Source organism: Schistocerca piceifrons, chromosome 3 (genome assembly GCF_021461385.2).
Source record: "Schistocerca piceifrons isolate TAMUIC-IGC-003096 chromosome 3, iqSchPice1.1, whole genome shotgun sequence".
Lineage (NCBI taxonomy): Eukaryota > Metazoa > Arthropoda > Insecta > Orthoptera > Acrididae > Schistocerca > Schistocerca piceifrons.
The window spans coordinates 659,237,088-659,263,387 of record NC_060140.1 but is presented as its reverse complement, the minus strand read 5'-3'; the positions used below and the strand labels follow the sequence as shown (position 1 = coordinate 659,263,387).

General features: G+C 41.1%; 1 protein-coding gene across 1 annotated transcript in view; it reads right to left on the bottom strand.

Annotated features, from left to right (window-relative positions):
• The window catches only part of LOC124788945 (spondin-1-like), a 643,244-nt gene that overhangs the window by 207,100 nt on the left and 409,844 nt on the right, over positions 1–26,300 (bottom strand). The window contains exons 10-11 of the mRNA XM_047256231.1: positions 20,903–21,137; positions 2,157–2,418 (exon numbers count right to left, since the gene is read on the bottom strand). Of these exons, the coding sequence (XP_047112187.1) occupies positions 2,157–2,418; positions 20,903–21,137 (497 nt within the window). The remainder of the gene's footprint in view (positions 1–2,156; positions 2,419–20,902; positions 21,138–26,300) is intronic.

Sequence of the window (26,300 nt, the reverse complement as noted above, 5' to 3'; positions counted from 1 at the left end):
GATATTTTGCTCTGTTTCTCACTATTGACTGTAACTATAGGAGACCAAAATAGTAGCGAACGATTTTTCTAATTTAACAGACACAATCTGATGGTGTGGCTTCTAAGCTACGAAACGGGTCGTTAAAAAAACTGTTTACATCAGCAGTCAATCGGTTATTATTCAAGATGTCTGCTTACGGCTACGGCTGTCCCACAAACAAGACAGTGTGCTTTAAGATTTTGTTTTGTTATTGCCTTATGTGAACGAACCGTCATGTATGTAATGAAATGTAATATAGGTACTGCATAAGAAGTTATTCAGACATAAACGCAAGTAGGTTTGCTTAGTTGTTGGTAGCTAGTGTATTAATTACCAGGTATGGTAGTAATAGCAGAGCAAGATGTAATTACAGGTTGCATTACTGATAATAAATAAGATAAGTATTCTTTGTCGTTGCTAGTTTTTTGTTGTCATTTCTGACTGTAGAAGAGTGCAAAACGTTTTAAAGTGTATGTTGCCTGATGGCCCTTCATATGACCAGATTGAATCTGATCTATATTTGACTTTATTCTGTTGTTGTCAGAAGGATAGTTTGAGATTGATTGTTCTAGCGCTACTTAAGTTCTTTCGCGCTACAGAGAATTATATTTATTTTATTATATGGGGATGCTCTTCTGTTAACTGACATTTTTGGTGGCAGATACAATAATTGAACCTCACGTCTGCACAATCACAAGCCCAAACCCAGCTCCCCCTACATTCCAAGCTACCGATTAATAGTCTATGCATAACGCGTTGTTGCTGTAAGACAGAAGAAGCGGTCACTGTAATGTGTATCTACATAGCACATTTTAACAATACTAAACTTTGATAAATAGCTAACCTTAATTCTTAAATACTGGGTGGTTATAACTGAAATGTAGCTACTCATAGAGGTCCAGTGTGGGCTGTAATTATCGCATGGCAGAGAAACTTGGTAGATATTCTAATGCTTAGTGGAACCGATTTACGCTAGGAAAAAATTAGTTCAGTTTTGGGCACCAGGTGGAAATCTGGCGCTTGGAATACAAGCAGGACCTTTAGAAATTTTTCCATATGTAATGGATTAGAAACGGGACTTGGGCAGAAAAGGTCAACCAAGTGAGAAAGGCATAATGTTGATTTTATTATTAGCCGCCGCTTACACAAATTTCCTCAATATGGGCACCGAAGATGTCGACGAGATGCCGCATTCGTAAAACGACGTGGGCAACAATTGCTCGCAGCAATTCAGGTGGAATCTGAGCAACGTGTTCCTGTGTACTGGCCTTAAGATCAGGTAGACACCGAACGTGTCCCTGGTAAACGTGTAAATTCGTCCTTTTAGATATCCCCGGAGGCAAAAGGCACATGAATGCAGATCAGGTGACCTTGCAGGCCATGCACCTGTAAAACCTTGGAGATAAGGCGTTCGTGGAAGGTTGCATTAAGCAGAATTCCACTGGTTGAGCGACGTGAGGTATTGCCTCTTATTGCATGAAAACAGTGGTTCGACAAGCCTCCAAAGCAGGCATTACCGCCGTACAAGGAGGTCCCGATAACGTGTAGACGTCACGGTACACTTGAAAGACCCTCTGGGTGTATTGTTTTGAAAGAATAACCGACAGAGAAAAAAGGCGCTTGTGAATCCACATCAAACAGTCACATACGGTGAGTGCAGTGGCTCTTGGTGCACAAGAGTGCCCCAAATTCGGCAGTTCTGTATATTCACTGCACCCAGTAGTGTAAAATGCACTCTGATTGCTGCTGTTCACATAAAACAGTTTCACTAACAGCGCACGGTCTCTCTTCTCGATAGACATACTGCTCACTCACCTTATGCCTTGTCAAACGGTAGCGTGGATGTCATAGTATTATAGTGTACAGCGCAAGTTTCGCATCTAGTGGCCGCAATTGGAACTAACGTTTTCCAGCGTAAATCGGTTCCATGTTAAGCCATTAGCATATATACCAAGTTTGGCTGCCATACGACAGTTACAGCCAACACTGGATCTCCACGAGTACCTGCACTTTAATTATAACCACGCGGTATCTGAAACAGATTTACTGACCATGACTGCAGGCGTTTAAGAGGCACTGCGATAAAGCTAATAGCCAGAGCAAACTTACTTAGCAAACTCAGCTTATTGAGTTACCTTTTGCCTCCTTGGCTGATATCACGCAGCTCGGAATGTCGCCCTGGCACTCGACTTCCTGCTCGAGGGGCACGTGCGAGCAGTCACGCGTGGTGTCCACGGGGTTGTCGGAGAGGACGGCCACCATGAGGCGGGTGTCCTCGTCCCGGGAGGACAGCAGCCTGGTGCGCGTCCTGGTGCCGTTGCCGCACGTGGCGCTGCACTGGCTCCACTCGGACCACTGCGTTGTTCTGCAGTTGGGATCTTCGTCTTCAGAAGGGTTCTGCAGAAAGACGTCGTAACTCACACAGTATTTGACTGGTATAATTGAAGAATATTCACTTACGTATTCCGTAATACAACCTATTACCCGGATTTATAGAATAATTCCTATAATTTCCTTCCTTCCTACCTTGGTGATGGTTTTACTACCAAATTTTTGTAAATAAAATCGCTACATAAACTTTGAAACATTGGGACTGTGGCTGTTAGGGGAAACAAGTGTGATAAACGACGCGTCCTGGGATCCATTTCCCTCTGCTGCATAACAGTTGAGAGCTGTACGTGTCTAATACTACACTACAGAATCACTCCCTTCAGAATTTTGTGTGAAAACATAATATTTTACAAATAAGTAGTTTTAAAGATAATATTTTAAGCTTCAAAAATATTCAAAAATCATAATTTTTGGGTTACTACACTAGTGGCCATTAAAACTGCTACACCACGAAGATGAAGTGCTACAGACGCGAAATTTAACCGACAGGAAGAAGATGCTGTGATATGCAAATGATTAGCTTTTCAGAGCATTCACACAAAGTTGGCGTCGGTGGCGACACCTACAACGTGCTGACACGAGGAAAGTTTCCAACCGATTTCTCATTCACAAACCATCTGCACGAACAGTTCGACGACGTTTACAGCAGCATGGACTATCAGCTCGGATACCGTGGCTGCGGTTACCCTTGACGCTGTATCACAGACAGGAGCGCCTGCGATGGTTTACTCAACGACGAACCAGGGTGCACGAATGGCAAAACGTCATTTTTTCAGATGAATCCAGGTTCTGTTTATAGCATCATGATGGTCGCATCCGTGTTTGGCGACATCGAGGTGAACGCACATTGGAAGCGTGTATTCGTCATCGCCACACTGGCGTGTTACCTGGCGTGATGGTATGGGGTGCCATTGGTTACACGTCTCTGTCACCTCTTGTTCGCATTGACGGCACTTTGAACAGCGGACGTTACATTTCAGATATGTTACGACCCGTGGCTCTACACTTCATTCGATCCCTGCGAAACCTTACATTTCAGCAGGATAATGCACTACCGCATGTTGCAGGTCCTGTACGGGCCTTTCTGGATACAGGAAATGTTCGACTGCTGCCCTGGCCAGCACATTCTCCAGGTCTCTCACCAACTGATAATGTCTGGTCAATGGTGGCCGAGCAACTGGCTCGTCACAATACGTCAGTCACTACTCTTGATGAACTGTGGTATCGTGTTGAAGCTGCGTGGGCAGCTCTACATGTACACGCCATCCAAGCTCTGTTTGACTCAATGCCCAGGCGTATCAAGGCCGTTATTACGGCCAGAGGTGGTTGTTCTGGGTACTGATTTCTCAGGATCTATGCACCCGAATTGCGTGAAAATGTAATCACATGTCAGTTCTAGTATAATATATTTGTCCAATGAATACCCGTTTATCATCTGCATTTCTTCTTGGTTTAGCAATTTTAATGGCCAGAAGTGTAGTTTGTTTTTGATTAATAATTTATTTAAGTATTTGAGGACACGGCAAATACGAAATCTGAAACTGAAGTGTTGATACTACATGTCTTTTTAATAAAAACGGAAGCATTAGAAGTTCTTTTTAGAAATATTCAGTATTTTAAATCTATACTTTATCCTATTTAGTCACGATCGTTAATTGTTACTTAACTGTTCGCATTACATTTAATCTTTTCGAAGATGTTCCATATTTTGTACATTTTCATTTTTTGTTGCTAAAATGTTAGTAAAGTAAATGTCAGGTTTATTAACACACATAAATCGATGCATTAAACTTTCGAGTGTGTTTATTCTCTTGAACCTTCAAAATGAAACGAGCAGGAGGCTGTAAAATTAAAACCGCTGAAGGGATTGCAGTACCATTGTCCACGAAAGGAGATGTGGCCCCTGTAAGGAAGCCGAAGCCCCAAACTCGCCACTAGAGGGACGCGACTGAACACCCACGCGACAGAGCGAGCACGTGTACGCGTCGACCGTCCACTGCAAGGAGTCGTGCTGAAAAGAAGGGGAGTGGAGGGTTCAAAAGAGGAGTGAAGCGGTGTAGTACGTTTCCTGACAGCGGAAGGAGTGCGGAGAACCGAAACTCATCAAAGAATGGCGCAAGTGCTCGAAGCGCACTTCATGTCCGTTGTGGGGGTCAAGGCGTGGCACAAGCATAGCCTTAATCAAACTAACTGCACAGCTCACTGACGCTAGGGTAGCATTTCCGTATTAAAACCGCCATTTGCAGTTCAACGCTGTGTTTGCACTTTGTAAATGATGTCAAACGTCTGATAAAACGTTACAAACACGATGACTTAACAGGTTCACATAACGTTCATAAGGACACTGTATGCATGTTGCTACAAAAAAGTGTGAAAATGAAATGGCTGGTTCCAGTTATATTGCAGATTACAATTATTCATGGCCAAGATAGTTGAAGAAAAATACGATAAAATTGTGGAAAGGAAGGTAGATAAAGTTATGCCGTACGAAAATAAATTAAAGGCGGACGCGGAATATGTGCCAGGAAACATTGAACAGGAAAAGAAAATGAAAAGCTAAGTGAATGATAAAACAATCTCACTATCTATTACTTCGTAAGTTTCATACAACTATCTTGAATCGATAACTTGACGCATTTCCGCTCATACTTATAAGAAACGAACACTACATTCTTGAATCGAAATTTACTATTTCCCGTCTTTTGATGGAGCCCTAATACAGAAAACTACATTCTTGAATAGAAATTTTCTACTCCCGTCTTTTGATAGAGACCTAATACAGAAAATCTTAATCACAAGGCATTTGGTGTACTAGTGTGCAGAACATATCACTATATTAATTTTGAAACCAAAGACACAATCAGAAGAAAACAAACAACACCAAAGTAACAAAACCGAAGACGCTCTTTCACATCATCGACACAATAAGGAACGTGGCTTCCCCTAGTTACCACATAACCTTGGCTGTGACGCGGCTTACTGTCCCTGAGGTGGTTCAAGAACCAAGGCGGCCGTCGATTCCATTTCTAAGAAGGTACTTTTCCAAGGTTTGTAATAGTACATACTCGTGGCTAAATTGGTGCAGTTCGTCTACCCCTTGTATCTGTTGAGCAAAAATTCTTTAAAAATTTAATAAATAATTATAAGGTCTATGACGATTAATTTTCAATCAGCTCGTAATGCCGAAAGATGGCTAAGGTGTTAGATCGGTTAACATTTGGTGACAGACCAAGGATCTGTTACTGATTAACCAAGAACTGGCTAGTAGCAATGAACCACAGAAACGCTTGTAGCAGTGAAATTGATGAATGAGATCTGTTGCTATGGTTCGACGTTAACTTCAAGTTCCAAAAATGTGCTATAGGCCCTACATGATAGCTTACACGGACATTTGTAGTTTCGTGCTTTTCATCTGAAAATTATATGACTCTGTACTCGAAATGTAAAGAAGTATTGTGTGACAATAACGATTGTTCAAACTCATTGCACTTCCTGATGAGGCGTGAGCTGCCGTAGTATACACGTTTGTGGTGCAAAGTCCCGTTTTGAGCTAATTATTTATAGCCTTACTAGCTGTGACCCGTGGCCGCTCCCGCATATCAGTGGTATTATTATGATGAGTGATGATACGTAAGCTACTGAACGTGCAGTAAAGTCAGCTGCCCTCATCTATCTGTCTGTTATCCGAAGCTGTGCTCGCATATCGCAATCAAATGCAGCCTCAATAGAAGCTTCCTCTTTCTACATGTAAATGTATGACGCCTCCCTGTTTGTCATACAGCATTTAAATGACGCCGTCGTTGTGAGCCTTCAAGTATTTCAGCTGCTACAAGAGACACCTGACGCACAGTGGCTAAAATACGACGCGCTTGTGACTGATATTAGTATGGACTTATGGATTAAACACGTTGAGGATTGTATAAGCTTTGTATTCATTGCGATAAATCGTCTTATGCAGAAAATATCGAAGAATGAAAGCATTTTCAGAAATATGCTTAAGTTCAAAAGTCCAAGGGTAAATAGCTTTTTCAAAGAGTAATTATTATTATTTCGTATTTCGAGTTATATTCTTCAAATCAGTAAATATCTTCTATTACACACCTCCCTCACAGTTCAAGCTATCACCGTAGCAAATTTCATCAATCGGTTCAGCGGTTTAGTCGTGAAAGCGTAACAGAGTTGGTTCAAATGGCTCTGAGCACTATGGGACTTAACTTCCGAGGTAACCAGTCCCCTAGAACTTAAAACTACTTAAACCTAACTAAACTAAGGACATCACACAGATCCATGCCCGAGGCAGGATTCGAACCTGCGACCGTAGCGCTCGCGCGGTTCCAAACTGTAGCGCCTAGAACCGCTCGGCCACCCCGGCCGGCTACAGACAGAGTTATTCCACATTTATAATGTTAGTGTGGATTACACGAATCATGTTTACAATATCTCGTTGTAGTGTGGAACAAAAATTACACACTTCCTCAGTGAAAATATGTCCAGATGCTGAACATTTAAATGAGAAGTTTTTCGATTTAATGTATGTCATACTTAGTGTGCCTCTCTCTCTCTCTCTCTCTCTCTCTCTCTCTCTCTCTCTCTCTCTCTCACACACACACACACACACACACACACACACACACACACACACACACACAGAGAGAGAGAGAGAGAGAGAGAGAGAGAGAGACAGAGCGCTTGCATCTTTCTGTGTCAGTCTTGTCATTTCGTGAATAATGAATTTTTATTCCTAGTTTCGCGCAAGAGTACAACGGAGCCAGCTGATAGGTGAACATTTTATGTGCGCCTTTGTACGACATTACTGTCGGGCGATTCTTGTTCTCTAATGTCCCCAATGTACAGCGCATATTACAAATGTCTTCTGTTTATTAATTGCTTGAAGATCAGGCAAATGTATTTTTCAACACGAGAGGTCGTCGTCTGCTTTGAGTGTGTGGCAATCCGTCCCTACCTTGACGTAATTCCCTTAAACGGTCGATTGGTCGTTGTGGTCGGATATCTCTGCGTCTGCGCCTTTTCGAAATATTTTTCTATGATGCTGTGTCAAGGACAATGTGAATAGAATTCCTGTGACTGAAACTCCGAAAAGGAAGTTATCCACAGCCATTGGTCAATACGTTGTGGCCTCTTGTAATAAGGCTGTTAATCGATTTGACATAAGTAACTACGAATACTTTGAGGCTTATTGATGTTCTTGATCAGTATTCTGATTCCAGTCTCCCTATTTTTATACACTGCCGGAAAACAGCAGTACAGTCATGCTCAAAAGTATCCGACTGACCTGAATTGCATTTCGCCTGATTCGCATGCAACCCGCATAACGCAGCTGTCTAGCAGGTCCTCTAATCGCTCCTCGGTACAGTCGATGGAGTATTGAAAATGGTTCCAACAAGTCACCACTAGAAAACACTGCTCTGTATCGCAATAACTCAAGATGTAAAGTAATATCACGATACTACAAATATCAGGGAACACCTTATCACAGATAAGACTGTCCTTAAGGCTTGTAAGCTCACATTTATTACAATAAATGACATACCTGAGTTGGTTGGGTTCTTTGGGGAAGGAGACCAGACAGCGAGGTCATCGGTCTCATCGGATTAGGGAACGACAGGGAAGGAAGTCGGCCGTGCCCTTTCAAAGGAACCATCCCGGCATTTGCCTGGAGCGATTTAGGGAAATCACGGACAACCTAAATCAGGATGGCCGGACGTGACATATCTGAAATGTTACCACTCTCATTATTACGTCAGACACGTAATGCACGTAGTAAGTTCGTCGTATTCATGATGGCATGACTCTGGGGATAGTAGATGTACTGATAATGGCTTCAGCGTCGTCCGCTATCAGACATGGCTACCAGAGAGCCATCTGCGTCTATCCTTTAACAGGAAATGCTCACAGCCAAAAGACTCAATGGGGTACAAACATGTGGAGCAGGCACGTAACCTTGCCATAGTGACGCACGTACTCTTGCTACAGCCAACTGGGGGCGAGTTTGAAAGGGTCAGATTGTGGCCTTCCGAGTGGCTTGGTGGTTCTTTTGGAGAGCTGCCACACAAGTTGGACATTCTAACAACCCTACCACAACAAAGGCCAAAAATTAATTATGATTGTAGTGTTGCTCACGCTGCTAAATATTGCATTTTTGGGCAACAACAAAGTTATATTATGTGGCAGGTATCATTAGAGCACAGTTAATAAAGTCATTTCTTGAAGTAATGGATAAACTAGGCACTCATCTCTTCGTGTTTCCCACTGTGGGGCGGCGGATGTGTTTGGAAAAAGTAAACTAAAATCTGATTGCTGTATAAACGCTTGCATGTAGAATCAGTTTCTAGCTTTTAGAATGTTGTTATTGCTGTCTTTTGCCGTTCTCAACACTGGCTCTCTATTTACTCCGTGACCCCCAGAAAGTGATTTAATAAAACTTGGAGCCAGTAAATAGATATCCTAGTGCCCACTTTACCTGAGAATGTTCTTATAGCTGCAGCTTATAGCTCTGAGGAATTAGGAGATTGTCCGGGATTTCTAATCAAAAACGGTTTTCCAAAATAGTTGAGTATATTCTGAAATTCACTGATAAAAACCACAAGTATCCCTACAACCTAACTAACAGAGCAGTTCAGAGTCTAATGCGCTGATGCAACTATAAATGTCCGAATTAAATGTTAAAAAGAATGCTCGCCATAATTTGATGAAAATATTTCATCAAACGCCACGCTAAATATTTGGTAGAATGTCTGTCCCGCGACGGCACGTGAAAATTACGACAATACGCAAACTGAAGCTAGATAATGAAAATCATTCCAGAATTAACACTTCACATGAAATGTTCTCATGGTTCCGCGTATCTCTAGTAACTTAATACGGCACCCGAGGCTGTTTGTAGCAGATACACTGATGCGACGCGACTACCGGCACAGATGGCGTGTCATTCAGCGTCTGGAGAGAACTGGGGCCTTTCTTCCTCGCGCAGTGTTCTTATATATAAAGCCGCGGTGCGGACGGCTGAGGGATCGCCTGATCAAATCCGCTCTCCCGACTAGCCGCTGGGCTAGTAACGCACCACTTTAAGATACATAATAATTTATAGCTTCTTTTGCTGATGGCCGAGGAAGCTCTTAATTTAAACGTGCATTCAGCACGCAGGTAAGTATTTATAATAAAATTTTGACGTGGCTAAGTTAAATACTTTAGGCGAGAGAATTAATTATATTACCCTGCACGCAGCAGATGAGCTCTGAACTGTCCCTTTTGAGATCCGCTATTGCTATAATTTTATAGGTATTAAAAAGAAACTTTACACATCTTCATAATCATAGCGGACCTCCAACCTATTTAAATCTAAACATCCTAGCCTTATTTATTAGCCTACTTAATCTATCTTGCTTCCTTCAGTTTTGAGACGAAAACCAGAAAATCATGAATTTCCACTAAAGTCTTCATTTGTGAAATCCAAAGTACTGTTTTTATTAAATCATTATGAAAGATGAATCTAAATATAAATTTTGAAGTCTCTAGCTCTTTTCTGCTGCGCCAATGATTTTTCCAGAAAAACGTCCAAATCTCGGAAATGGCTGAAGTTATCGAACTGATATTTAACACACATTAATTTAGTATTATTTCTGACATGCTAGAAAAGTTTTAGGTTCTTTGCTTGATTTTTAAAGTATTGCGCAACATTTATGACGTCAGAGCTAGTTACAGCAGACTGGCTGGCACATAATGGAAACTGATGTGAATTTACTACAGCGTGAGTAGGCTGCTTCCCTACATCACCCTCTACTTAAATTTTTTTGTTTATGAATGTTAATGAATGAAAAAAAAAATTTAATTACAAAAAGGGAAGCAAGAGTACAGTTTAACTCCCTATGAAAATTCAAAATTGAAATATAAACCTGTAGAAACATTAAAGAAAACTGATTACCTACATTAATTATTTAAATTGTAGGCATGTTCACTGCCTTTTAAACAATGTCATTACTCAAATTTTTAAAGCAAAGTCATGAAATATTTTGGCATACATATTGCCTTAGACAAACAACCACATACAAATTGAAAAATTATGATAATCTTAACTACATTAAATACATTCTTCCATACACAAATTCAAAGAAAATAACATGACACATAAACAGATGATTATCTCTTAGCAGTCTTTTCTAAACCTGAAAGAAAAGTTCACAAATAATTTTTACACACGTGGTTGTAGCCGCTTTGGCTAGCGTCCTACACTTCCATTCACAAGGGTAGAGGAGGGGAAGTTGCTATGGTGTGCGTCCTTCACGTTCTCTCTAAATTACATGGGGTAAGGGGAGGGGTCACTGTGAGTTGTGTCCAAGTCACTCCACGCTTTCACGCAGCTACCAGGCTGCCATTATCTGGTTTGTCCTGTAGAACAAACAAAAAGAGTGCCTCAGACTCTGTTCACTTAATATCTAAGGGTGGGTCACAATGAAATGGGGATATATACATTTTATCCTTCAATATGTTACTGGAACAAAGTTAACAGAACCTTCTCAATTTTACTCTCGCGGTTACTTAACTGTCATAAAATCGTTAAACAAATGGCTCAAAACGCCTTTAGTCACTTTAGAGAAAATTTATGCTCCTAAGGCATATAATCATAAATCATATTTAATCTGAATTTCTTATTTCTGGGCCGGAACACTGAACCAATGCTCGGTACATTCCTGACAAATCTGCATCTTATTTACTTAACTGACTCATCTTTGATTACTTTATTCTTAGAGATAGTATGAGTATGATTAGTGGTTGTTTTCTCAGCTTCTTTGTACATGTGAGTATCTTTTGGTAATAGTACAGTTGTGAGTGTTCAAAACACACTACGTTAGTTGACTACAAAATCCACTTATTGGTACTTTGCTGTTGTCAGTTCCACATCTGCAATTACGTACTTACTTACTTTGAAGTGTATTTATGTGGAGCTAAAATAATGTTTTACGTCTGTCAGTATGTTATTTACTTCGCTAGTGCATGTACTTATTTAACACTCACTCTATTATTATCTAAAGCATAGGATAGCACATTTATTTCATATTCATAGTGTATTGCAGCTGATCAGTTTGCTCACGTGGCAATCCATTTCCACTCAATCGGACGCTGAAACCTCAGGTAGTCTCTCTCGGACCTACCACTAAAGTGCATCAAGTAATTATGGACGAGCGTAATGCTAAATTCCTTAAACCTATAGGACACCATGAGCTGCTCTGTCTCATCTAACATAAGGGTACCTATGGTCGCATTCACGCCTCCAACTCATAACCTCAATACGTGTAGGTGTATCCTGTCACACACTACACTAAATAATGGCCAGCTCGAACCTTATAAATACTTCAGGGACGTGTCCTTCACGTCTCAACCACAAACACTGCTCAATTCCATTACACTGCCTTTCCTTGCTGTACCAGGTGAGTTTATCCTTACAACTTATCTGCATATTTTTCATAACACTAAGCAATCTCTTTTATTATTAATTAGTTAGCTCTACAGCATACACTAGGTTTCACTATCATTTCAGATCCTGCTTGTACATGAATTCATATATCTTTTTAAATTACTGTTGGTGGACCATTTCCAATAAAACAACACTTTGTACTTACTATATTACCAGGTTTCTACACATACTTGTTACTCCAATATATTTTATCTTAATTACTTCATACTTCTCTATTGTTTGTCACTATTAGGTTTGTCACATTAGGTATTTTTTTTTTCACTAATCGGTAGATAGAATGGTTACATAACTCAAGGCTTGATAGTCATAACGGAAAATTTTAGTATTTGGAAAGAAAAGGTCGAAATTTTTGAAGACAGGAAAGAGGAAGAATGAGTGAGACCTGAAAGGGAAAGAAGATCTCACACAGCTGGGACTGCACAGCTGCCACACTGTGTAGAGGTTAAAGAACAACCTCCTCCATACAGCATTCATTAGTTTAATGCTGTAAAGAAGAGTTAGAAATTTTTGAGGACAGGAAAGATGAAGAGTGAGTGAGACGTGAAAAGGAAAGAAGATCTCACACAGCTGGGACTGCACAGCTGCCACACTGTGTAGAGGTTACAGTACAACCTCCTCCCTACAGCATTCATTGGTTTAATGCTGGCTTGATAACCATAACAGAAAATTTTATGTGTTGGAAGAAGATGTCGAAATTTTTGTAGATAGGAAAGAGGAAGAATGAGTGAGACCTGAAAGGGAAAGAAGATCTCACACAGCTGGGACTGCACAGCTGCCACACTGTGTAGAGGTTACAGAACAACCTCCTCCCTACAGCATTCATTGGTTTATTATTGACGTGATAATCATAACGGAAAATTTTATGTGTTGGAAGAAAAGGTCGAAAATTTTTGGGGATAGGAAAGATGAAGAATGAGTGAGACCTGAAATGGGAAAGAAGATCTCACACAGCTGGGACTGCACAGCTGCCACACTGTGTAGAGGTTACAGAACAACCTCCTCCCTACAGGATTCATTGCCTACCTTTGACCACGCCACGTCGATCTGAAAATACTTTATGATGCCTTTTTAGAACCTGTCTCAGTTCTTCCTTTTGATTGCCTGAAATCCTACCGATTTCCTGCAATTTAGCTTCTATTTTGTCCAAAATAATTGCTTCTTCTTCTTCTGTGTTTAGCTTACTTGTACTAAGATTAACACCATCGTTCCAATATTTCTTGTTTTTCAGAACTCGTATAGGCAGCTCCCAAGTTTCATGATCAGTTACTACATGTTTATCACTAAAAGGTACTATAATTACTCCGGTTATTGGCAAGACCATTTTTAACTGGCTTCTTTCAAAGTCAACAACACTCTGATATTTTGACAAGAAATCTATGCCAATTAAAACCTCAATACTGAGATTGTTTACAATTAAACATGGATGATCAATTAAATTACCATTAATGTTAAAGGGCAGCAAAGCTTCTTGCTTTACTGTTTTTGACACCTTGCCAGTAGCACCAATTATTCTTAGTCCTGATACCCTCATTACAGTAAGTTTGTCTTTACCAGGTAATGCATCAAAGAAGGATTGAGATATTGCACTCACCTCACTTCCACTGTCTAAGAGACAACGTACATTGACACCCAACATATTCACTATTATTATAGGGTGGCTTATTCTAGGTTGTACAGGTGGTTCCTCACATTCATCTAGTAGTTCCTTTTGGATTTGTCTCCAACTAAAGTGATCAACATCTGTCTTCATTACATTTAGGTCACAGTGTGTAGGGGTTTCCTGAATTACATTTTCAGCTGCCTTTTCCAGTCGGTCTATTAATTTTAAATCGAAACACCGCACGACTTCATTACATTTAGTTTGCTGAACATGACCTAAATTACTGTAGTCTGAGCGATTCTGCGCCTCCAGACCGGGCATAACATTAGTTACAGCTAAACCACTTTCACCATTATCGTCGGTTTCCTTCTCAAGTGACAACTGGTCACAGCTACTGGGTTCATCGACCCCAAACTGCCTACCCTCTACATTCCCACTTATCTCCTGTTCTAAATCTATTAGTACATTATCAACATCCTGCACAGGCACTTTAGATAAGAGCACATCATCCTCATCGTAAATATAAGCATGAATTTCTTCTGCTTCTTCACCTGTCGATTCAGTATTCTGTAGCTCATCCCTACTGTTACACTGCTGCGCCTTCTCTTTCTCTTCCCACTTAGAAAGCGTCTCTAACACGGTATCTATCAAATACTGTGAGTGATCTAATATTTCTGTTGTATCCTTAGGTGCTACCGACTCTTCATCCACATGTTCAGTTTGAGTATTCTGATCTGTCTTACCAATTCCCTTAACTACTGGCATAGGAAAAGTAACCGCCTGGTGAGCGCCAGTGTCCTCATAGACGGGAACTAGTTTTCCTGCCTCGGCATACTACTATTTCCTTTAGTTTCATTATAGTTAGCTGGCATAGCCTTACTTTCCGTACTGTTGTTTACATGCGTATTTCTGTTTGGAACAAAATTATTATCCCTTGGATGCCATTGTTGGTTCTGATAATTATTTCCCCAATTCCTACCTCTCTTAGGATGGCGAACACCTACTGTTCTGATGTTTACATTCCCATTTTGCTCGTTCCTAAAATTACTACTATTATTGTTATTGGCATTTCTGTTATTACGTGCTTGCTCCTCATTGGCAGCAACACGTTCTACACGTTCCAAATACTCAATGAAACGATCCAGATTGTCTCTAGGGGCTGATATAATTCTAGTTTGCCAGTACCATGGCAGTTTGGCTTCCAGACCTAGTATAATCATTTCAGGTTTCAGCTTTTCCGCCAAATGTGACAAACGTGAAATCCATGACCTAGCAAACGCTTTAATTGATTCCTTGCCTGCATTGAAGCGTTTCCCGCTCCAAAATTCTCTCAACACTTCATTTTGCTTATTGCTAGACCAATATTCATTAATAAAAGCTGTTTTAAATTCCGCTAATGTTTTACATTTCAACATAACATCAGCTGACCAACGCATGGCGTCACCTGCTAAATGACTTCTAACAAATGAGATTTTCTCTCGCTCAGACCAAGTTGGTGGAATCACATCTTCAAAATCGTTCCAGAAATCTAGCGGGTGGATATTTTTATCTGGATCGAACCGCAAGAACTGCCGACACCCGATAAAAGCGGCGTTTGCAGCTACAACTTGTTGTATACTACCATTACCAGAAGTTACTGAAGCTACTTTACTCTCAATGTTAGCAATGTTAGTACTTATATTTTCTACTTTCATTTCAACAATATCTACTCTTTGCACAATATGAGTAGTGTCAGTTTTGATTGCTTCTACTTCTGCTTGACATATGTTTACTTTTATATTAACATCTTTAAATCTATCTGAGCACAGTTCAGACTCCGCCTCGATCTTTTCTGTTAACTTGTGCTCCAGCTTCGCATCTTCCATTTGGAAGTCTTTGCGAACCTCAGCGACTTCGGATTTTATTGTCTTATACATTTCAGAAAATTGTTGAGCAACCTTTTTCTTAATATCCTCATGATTGCAATCAATTTTATAATTCAAACTGTCTAGATCCTCTTTCAACTTATTGCAACCAGCCTTGAAGGTATCGTCCATTACCTCCAATCGTTTATTAAAATTTGTTTGGCTGGCCAAAATTTCAGACTTTAATTCAGCGTTCATCCTAGCATTACTGGCTGACATTTCAGCATTACTGCTTTTGACCTGTTCACTTATTTCAGATTTTAATTCAGCTGTCATTTGTGCATTACTGGCAGCTATTGCTTGTAATATAACATTTAGATCCACAGCCCCAGCATCTTTGGGTTGCTCACGAGCTGGCTTTTTATCACACTCAGGTGACGAAAAACTAGCTCCAATACCAGAATCATCAAAACCAAATGAAACTTCTGATTGATTAGTCATATCTAACTGCTCCTTCTTAAACTCTACCATCTCTGATGACTGTTTCATTTTTAATTCATCAGAGAAACTATCATCCAATAAATTTACAATTTCTACTTTCCGCTTTACTACAGGGGTCTCTATTATTGAATCATTGCCCCTTCCCACACTACTGTCAGGAGACAATACTTCATATTTCACTTTAACATTACTACTTTCATGCATATTTACACTTGAACCGTTGTCTGGATTTACAGTTTCCTCAACAGACATAGGTTCTGATTTAAGTTTAAGCTCAGCTTCTTTTGACGGTTCCATCGCTGATAGTCTTTTAGTGCAGGTTAGTAAAATTTTTAACAGCTTTTCACTTAACTTAATTCCTTCTGCACGACGTATGGTGTTGCCGGCGCGGCGTACCAGGATTCCTGATGCGAGGTGGCACGTTGAACTGCAGACGGCTCTCCGACAGCTGTTGTGTGTTTGCGTGGCCCGCAATTGCAGGCTCTGCGCCGGCTGCTCCAGCGAACGACTGCGGTGCGGCGAGACTGGCTTCTCGTGATGCCGGCAGCACCGCTAGACTCAGTGCCAGCTCCGTCAATCCAGATGCGTTGTTAATCCAATTGCGTCGTCCACATACACACGTAACACATTCACTGTTCTATTCTCAGTTGCGTGTCGCATTTCACTCGCGAATCCGAATAGTTAAAAATCACTTTCACTTAGTTGATTTTCCCGGCCGATGCACCATATGTGGGGCGGCGGATGTGTTTGGAAAAAGTAAACTAAAATCTGATTGCTGTATAAACGCTTGCATGTAGAATCAGTTTCTAGCTTTTAGAATGTTGTTATTGCTGTCTTTTGCCGTTCTCAACACTGGCTCTCTATTTACTCCGTGACCCCCAGAAAGTGATTTAATAAAACTTGGAGCCAGTAAATAGATATCCTAGTGCCCACTTTACCTGAGAATGTTCTTATAGCTGCAGCTTATAGCTCTGAGGAATTAGGAGATTGTCCGGGATTTCTAATCAAAAACGGTTTTCCAAAATAGTTGAGTATATTCTGAAATTCACTGATAAAAACCACAAGTATCCCTACAACCTAACTAACAGAGCAGTTCAGAGTCTAATGCGCTGATGCAACTATAAATGTCCGAATTAAATGTTAAAAAGAATGCTCGCCATAATTTGATGAAAATATTTCATCAAACGCCACGCTAAATATTTGGTAGAATGTCTGTCCCGCGACGACACGTGAAAATTACGACAATACGCAAACTGAAGCTAGATAATGAAAATCATTCCAGAATTAACACTTCACATGAAATGTTCTCATGGTTCCGCGTATCTCTAGTAACTTAATACGGCACCCGAGGCTGTTTGTAGCAGATACACTGATGCGACGCGACTACCGGCACAGATGGCGTGTCATTCAGCGTCTGGAGAGAACTGGGGCCTTTCTTCCTCGCGCAGTGTTCTTATATATAAAGCCGCGGTGCGGACGGCTGAGGGATCGCCTGATCAAATCCGCTCTCCCGACTAGCCGCTGGGCTAGTAACGCACCACTTTAAGATACATAATAATTTATAGCTTCTTTTGCTGATGGCCGAGGAAGCTCTTAATTTAAACGTGCATTCAGCACACAGGTAAGTATTTATAATAAAATTTTGACGTGGCTAAGTTAAATACTTTAGGCGAGAGAATTAATTATATTACCCTGCACGCAGCAGATGAGCTCTGAACTGTCCCTTTTGAGATCCGCTATTGCTATAATTTTATAGGTATTAAAAAGAAACTTTACACATCTTCATAATCATAGCGGACCTCCAACCTATTTAAATCTAAACATCCTAGCCTTATTTATTAGCCTACTTAATCTATCTTGCTTCCTTCAGTTTTGAGACGAAAACCAGAAAATCATGAATTTCCACTAAAGTCTTCATTTGTGAAATCCAAAGTACTGTTTTTATTAAATCATTATGAAAGATGAATCTAAATATAAATTTTGAAGTCTCTAGCTCTTTTCTGCTGCGCCAATGATTTTTCCAGAAAAACGTCCAAATCTCGGAAATGGCTGAAGTTATCGAACTGATATTTAACACACATTAATTTAGTATTATTTCTGACATGCTAGAAAAGTTTTAGGTTCTTTGCTTGATTTTTAAAGTATTGCGCAACATTTATGACGTCAGAGCTAGTTACAGCAGACTGGCTGGCACATAATGGAAACTGATGTGAATTTACTACAGCGTGAGTAGGCTGCTTCCCTACACCACGTTGGTCTCGTTGTGAACTCATGGCTCAATCGTCGAAAATCTAGGTAGTGGTGATTCCAAGCTCGGATGCAAAGAGGCCTAGGTGTTATTCTGCGATATTCAAAAGTTTTATAGATGTGTTTCATAAACCATTCTTGAAGATTAAACTTTTGCAAGTTAGAACAATGGTGATGTAAAAAAGTAATCAGCACTCCGAATTTAAGTTACACTTCTTTTTTATTAATTTTGTTGCACCATCACTTCACAATATAAAACATACTTGAAAATATCTTCCTCGCTGTTAAAGTTCCCATTTCATAAACTGATTACAATTTGCGTCTTTTCAACATGACGACCAAGACTTGACTCTCTAATAACCGCTTACGCGCCCAAAAATCAGATTTACAAGTACGTCAAAGATCATAGTGACAAAAGAAAGAATACACATAAGAATAATATCATTGCAATATAAACATATCGATGTATCAAAGTGCCTCTACATTAATGAAATCAAATCTGAATGTTGTCACAGAAATATGTTAACTGTTTTACAGAAACACAGTAGAATATTGCTGGTATCGAGAGGTTCATCTACATCTACATCTACATCCATACTCCGCAAGCCACCTGACGGTGTGTGGCGGAGGGTACCCTGAGTACCTCTATCGGTTCTCCCTTCTATTCCAGTCTCGTATTGTTCGTGGCTCTGTGTGGGCTCTAATCTCTCTGATCTTATCCTCATGGTCTCTTCGCGAGATATACGTAGGAGGGAGCAATATACTGCTTGACTCTTCGGTGAAGGTATGTTCTCGAAACTTTAACAAAAGCCCGTACCGAGCTACTGAGCGTCTCTCCTGCAGAGTCTTCCACTGGAGTTTATCTATCATCTCCGTAACGCTTTCGCGATTACTAAATGATCCTGTAACGAAGCGCGCTGCTCTCCGTTGGATCTTCTCTATCTCTTCTATCAACCCTATCTGGTAAGGATCCCACACTGCTGAGCAGTATTCAAGCAGTGGGTGAACAAGCGTACTGTAACCTACTTCCTTCGTTTTCGGATTGCATTTCCTTAGGATTCTTCCAATGAATCTCAGTTTGGCATCTGCTTTACCGACGATCAACTTTATGTGATCATTCCATTTTAAATCACTCCTAATGCGTACTCCCAGATAATTTATGGAATTAACTGCTTCCAGTTGCTGACCTGCTATTTTGTAGCTAAATGATAAGGGATCTATCTTTCTATGTATTCGCAGCACATTACACTTGTCTACATTGAGATTCAATTGCCATTCCCTGCACCATGCGTCAATTCGCTGCAGATCCTCCTGCATTTCAGTACAATTTTCCATTGTTACAACCTCTCGATGCACAACAGCATCATCCGCAAAAAGCCTCAGTGAACTTCCGATGTCATCCACCAGGTCATTTATGTATATTGTGAATAGCAACGGTCCTACGACACTCCCCTGGTGCTTGAGGTGAGGTGCCGTAATGGTTACGTAATTCAAGTACCATTACAACGTGCTGCGTCGATTGTGCAACGATACTGGTACCAGTGCTAGTATGAACATTCTTAACACCCGTAGACGAGGTTCTGGACGCCCACGCAGCACAAACGATCGCCAGGACCGTCATACTGTAACGGCAGCAGTGGCAGATCGTACATCTGCCACAGCTTATATAAGAGGCCTAGAGAAATCAGACGTGTCAAAATGGTCTGTTGCGAATCAACACCTCCAGCTCTTCTCCCACTCACGCCACAGCATCGACGTACACGGCTCGACTGGTGCCGTCATAGGATCACTTGGAAGATGGAATGGCGCTCCGTGGTCTTCAGCGATGAAAGTAGATTCTATCAGCACACAAGTGATGGTCGTTTGCGCGTACGACGTAGATCTGGTGAGCCCTGTCTCGTAAGGTGCATTCGTCCAAGACACCGCGGCCCCAACCCAGGATTTATTGTCTGGGGTGCGCTAAGCTACAACTCCCCTTCGCCTTTGGTGTTTTTGGAGGGGTGCTAACCGGCGCTCGGTACCTGCAGAATGTCGTTAGACCCACTCTTCTGCCGTTCATGCAGCAGGAAGGTCATGTGTTGTTTCAACAGGATAGTGCTCGCCCACACACTGCCTGCGAAACTCAATATGCTCTGCAAGAAGTGCAGCAACTTCTGAGGCCAGCACGATCTCCGTACTTGTCTCCAATGGAGCCTATGTGGGATATGATGGGACGAGAAGTGACTCGTGCGACTCGTCAACCAACAACTCTTACAGAACTATGTGAACAGGTCGAGAGGGGGTGGCATAACGTATCCCAGCACAGTGTTCGCCATCCGCACTATCTACTAGATGCCAGAGTCAGTGCCTGTGTTGCCGCCCGTGGAGGCTACACCACGTACTTATACAGGCGTTTCAGCATGGGTCGATATCTGGTACCTCAGAACCGCGTATGTTATTAATCTGTAAATGTCATCATTTCATGTACTTCATAAGCACTGTTGTAACAATAAATCTTGAGTAAATTGGAAACCTCTAAAAGAATGTACTAATTTTCTTTATTTTAATTTTTTAATTTTTTTTATTTTTTGCGGCCGAATATTTCTAACAGGATAGATCACATTGCTAAGATTTCTGCTCGAGTGCCCTGTATAGTTCAGGAGATAAAGTAACACGAAACTGAAAGCACCATAGGCATGAAGGTGTTTTTTAAGCTTGAGTGACATAAGTAACCAGTAGTTCCAAAATAATTGTTAAGTAAGACTAGAGAACTGATTTTGAAAAGCACAGTCTAGGATAGAAAATGTTTGTTGGCAGAGTACTCACATTTAGAAACTCTTCCTCCTCTTCAGAAGTCGTGCTGCAGTCGTCAGATTCCTTGCCGAAGCATGCGATGGTCTGTTGCAGCTTGGGGGCGTTTCTCTGCACTTTGCACTTCTTCTGGTAGTGCGAGTGTTTGTACTGGCGGCTCCTCATCTGGGCGCCCGAGCCGCACTTGTTGCTACATCCCGACCATTCAGACCACTCAGAGAGTTCGCACTCCCACTCCTGGGGCTGGGACCTGGTGGGCGAGACAAACAAACGTTACGGCTGCCGAGTCTTCTGTGCTGGAGCCCGTGGATAACAAGTATTCGGTTAACTTGCTGCGCCAGATTTGGCTAAAGTTTCAAGATTTCTATGACTATCTTCACCAAAGCCTTCAGGGGCTAAATCTGACTTACAAGGGGAGGGTCTGTAAGCCATGTTACTCAAGTTTTGCAAAGACGATCCATACTCAAAATAGAGAGACTCGTGTTTCGGCTTTTTGCCCGACACTCCCTAGTTTTTATAAAACGCCGGAAAAACATATTGCAAATGCTATACATCGAAAGTTCGTCTAAGAACAAACATTTTCATTAGTATAATATGGGGTCCAAAGTTAATACCGTCGAATAGCTGACGTTTTTGTGTTTTCATGGTATAACTAGCATACCCGTCATTCTTTGTGTGTAACAGATCGGGCTTGGAGGTCCAGCGGTCAAGACATTAGACTACCGAACTACTGGTCCGTTTTCAGTTCATGGCCGTGATTTTTCTTCATTCGATTCTTTGGGTGTATCTGACAATCTACATCTACATCTACATCCATACTCCGCAAGCCACCTGACGGTGTGTGGCAGAGGGTACTTTGAATACCTCTATCAGTTCTCCCTTCCATTCCAGTCCTGTATTGTTCGTGGAAAGAAAGATTTTCGGTATGCCTCTTTGTGGGTTCTAATCTCTCTGATTTTGTCCTCATGGTCTCTTTGCGAGATATACATAGGAGGGAGAAATATACTGCTTGACTTTTCAGTGAAGGCATGTTCTCAAAACTTCAACAAAAGCCCATACCAAGCTACTGAGCATCTCTCTTGCAGAGTCTTCCACTGGAGTTTATCTATCATCTCTGTAATGCTTTCACGATTACTAAATGATCCTGTAACGAAGCGTGCTGCTCTCCGTTGGATCTTCTCTGTCTCTTCTATCAATCCTATCTGGTACAGATCCCACACTGCTGAGCAGTATTCAAGCAGTGGGTGAACAAGTGTACTGTAACCTACTTCCTTTGTTTTCGGATTGCATTTCCTTAGTTTTCATCCAATGAATCTCAGTCTGGCATCTGCTTTACCAACGATTGATTTTATATGTTCATTCCATTTTAAATCACTCCTAACGCCTACTCCTAGATAATTTATGGAATTAACTGCTTCCAGTTGCTGACCTGCTACATTGTAGCTAAATGTTAAAGAGTCTTTCTTTCTATGTGTTCGCAGCACATTACGCTTGTCTACATTGAGATTCAATTGCCATTCCCTGCAGCATGTATCAATTCGTTGCAGATTCTCCTGCATTTCAGTACAATTTTCCATTGTTACAACCTCTTGATATACTACAACACCATCTGTAAAAAGCCTCAGTGAACTTCCGATGTTATCCACAAGGTCATTTATATATATTGTGAATAGCAACGGTCCTATGACACTCCCCAACAGCACACCTGAAATCACTCTTACTTTGGAAGACTTTTCTCCATTGAGAATGACACACTGCGTTCTGTTGTCTAGGAACTCTTCAGTCCAATCACACAATTGGTCTGATAGTCCATATGCTCTTACTGTGTTCATTAAACAGCTGTGGGGAACTGTATCAAATGCCTTGTGGAAGTGAAGAAACATGGCATCTACCTGGGAACCCGTGTCTGTGGCCCTCTGAGTCTCGTGGACGAATAGTGTGAGCGGGGTTTCACATGATCGTTAATGGAAATACTTTCCTTTGCCTTTTTTTGAATTAAGATATCGGAAAATGTGATAAATAATCAAATGAGTATTCATAATGTACTGACAGTTTTTTCAACGTGATACATCGTGCAAAAATACACATAAAGTATATTATAACTTACTCCTAACTGATCGTCTATTCTTGAGCGTTATCGCAAGCAGTGGGATGAAACTTTTCACAGAAACAGGCAAAACATAAATCTTTCTTACACCATGCGCAAGACTCGAAAAAATTTTGGCGCATTGACGTTTCCCGGTGCATTGAAAAACATACCTGATTCACGTTGTTGAAAACAAACCAATCAGATATTAATTTGGATGAGAACTAAACGGATAAAAGCATATCTTGAAAAGACAGGCGCAGTCAGTTGGTTATTGAACGCCGCATGAATTTTGATAGCATTCTACCTATCTTGTAATTCTCTGCTCTGCTGTGAGGTCACATGATCAGCTACGAAATTCCTATCGTAGTCCGTCATGTATCGCAAAGTAAATAACTGTCAAGCATTGTATATACTCACTTCGTTATTAATCACACCTGCCGATGTTTTATTTCAAAAAAAAGTAAAGAAAGGTATTTACAGAATCAGAATATTGGCAGATACAGCTAAAAAAATAACGAATGTGAAATAGTTAAGACCAAGAATCGAACACAGGCTAGCGGTTTGGTAGTCTTAATGCCTCGACCACTCGCACGCGATCTCGCTCGATTAGACGTAAGTAATGGTTGGTTTCCCTAGCTATACCATGAAAACAAAAACCAGTAATAATTCTAACATTGTTAACTTTGGACCTCATATTGTATTAATAAAAATGTTTGTTTTTAGGCTATCTGTCCATTTATAGCATTGAAAATACGGTTTTCCGACATCATCTTTGACCTCAACTTTTTTCAGCAACTAGGGAGCATCTAGCAAAATGAAGTTATAATCAAAAATGTAGACCTTTCGATGCTTACAGGCGTTGATGAATATCAACGGGGACAGTTGAAAAATGTGTGTGTGGGCCCCGACCGGGACTCGAACCCGGGACCTCCTGCTTACATCAACGCCTGTAAGCAGCGAAAGGTCTAGATTTCATTATAACTTCTTTCTTCGAGAGCTGCAAGATCACCAGTGATATCTGTACGGATACCAGTTTCATACATCTATACGCGTCTCTTTATTTTAAATGTAGGAAGTCGTTGCAAAACTTATTCAAAATTGGTGACCTGCATGTCAGACCCACCCATTGTTAGCTCCTGACGACCATAATCGACTAAGTGATGAAAAAGCTTGGGACTTTATCGGATTTAGAAGCGGTAAATTAACCGAGAACTTTTTATCCAAACGTTATAGCTGTCCCCAGAACTTTTACTCTTCAACGAAGTACACTACTTGGGCACAGCTTTAATTTCGCCATTACTTTCGCCTTACACTTTGACAAAAATGTAGGGGACAGCTGTGCACGTTTACGCACGGGGCACGTTTATGCATGGGGCACGTTTTCGTAGACCACTTTTCTTGCTAGAGCGCTACCGGCAATAGAACATTAGTAATGTCACATACTGAGGGGTCTGACGAACTTCAGAACACCGGCTGAGTTAACGCCTTAGCGCGAAGAACATATTTTTGTTTTGTACAAGGTAATTACATTTTGTAATTCAAATATTGAAGCTCCTAGGGAGCATACATTTTTAACTGAGAATAGATAAACATATGTTCATTTACAGGAGATTATTCTACTGTACAAGGTACATTTGTGTAATCTGAAAGCCGGAAAGTTACTATTGTAGCTCTGAAACTAATTCAAACATGGCGAAGGGGCACGTTTACGCAGTTCTGTTGGATCACATTTACGCAATATTTTGCATTGTCTTTCCAACTGATACCCTTGTCAAGGAAGCTTTAAGACAACAGCAGCCGGAAACGCAGTAAAAAAAAAATGGGGACACAAGATAATGAAAGACAGAAAGTGCTGGAAAAATCTGTTTGAACCTAATGAATCTCAAGCACTAAGTCTTAATTCTGTGAGAGCAAGGACTGATTAAGGGCAAAAAATTGCCAAAGCAAGAAAAAGGGGAAAGTAGACTAACTTCTGATGTCATCATTTCGGCAAAAAGACCGGCTCCACATTGTAATTCTCCATGCTCTTCTGTCTTCGGACATCCTCTTCAGAGTTGCGTAGTGTCCGCTTACCTTGATGTCGTCTATCATCTTTTGTCTCCATTCACAAACTAGTCCTTCTGATGGGTAGATCATATAGTTATAGAGCCAAGTTATAAAAATTGTCTGTATAGGTGCGACGGCAGGGCAAGCCCGTATTTTCCTTTTTTTTTCTTAGATTTATAGCCGTTCGAGACGTGACCATACAGTCATCTCAAGAATGGAATGTCTATTATGACGATGCGAGCGTAAGGACAACACAACACCCAGTCCCCGCGCGGAGAAAATCTCCGACCCGAGTCGGTGCGGTTAACAATCCGCTGTGCTGACGCGTAGCTACTGATGCGGACGAAGTCTCATGTTGGGAAGAGTAGAAGCGGCCAGCACAAGCAACTAATACAAGTGACACCTTTTGACTTCGAAACCTTGGAACCACATGGAACTGTGCGTAGACTAACACTCGATCATAAAAACAACAGTGGTCTGCATCATTTCCATGCAAAACTGCGCACTTGTCTGCTAGCGCTATCAGACTGTGTTATGTTACTGCTGCGCTGACAAATGCTTGAATTGCGTGAATGGTACAGTTGCAGCACGAATGTGTGTCTTGGAGAGTTGACATGCCTGTTACTATGTAAATTGTGTGCAGTGACAATGTGGTCTAAATACGGGGTGTTCACAAAGTCTCTCCGCAGTGCCGTATGATTGTTAGCCAAGCGTGCCGTATGATTGTACGCCTGCCTGGGTTACTTCCCTTCAAGTAGACTCTCCCAACATTCCACTGTTTCGTTTATCTCAACCAGCGTCAGTAAAAATGAATATTCAATAAATTAATAACTAGCATTTCACTGAGTTTGATTTCGGTATATTCACTGCGGCATACGGCACCCGCGGCTGGCAATCATACGGCACTACGGAGAGACTTTTTGAACACGCGGTATTAGAACAAAGTTGCTATGAACTGAATATGACAATGAAATGGGGGTCAGGGATAGAGAGTTCGCGGATGTATTATATAACATAACAATTCAGAAATATAACGGAAATGAAGTAGAAATACATGGCGTTGCGCTGGGCAGATATACTGACTGTGAAGGACAGGAAGAACGTGAACTTGAAGGTGACTGTTCAAGCGGTACACGACGTTCATCTCCAGAGAAAGAAGTCACAGTGAATACGTACTATCTTTACCAAAACAGTCGAGGCCCAGTGTATTAGTAGATACTGATGAGAGCATATCAGAGAACATTTAAGAAGACTGCTACAATCGTGGCTTCAGTGCTA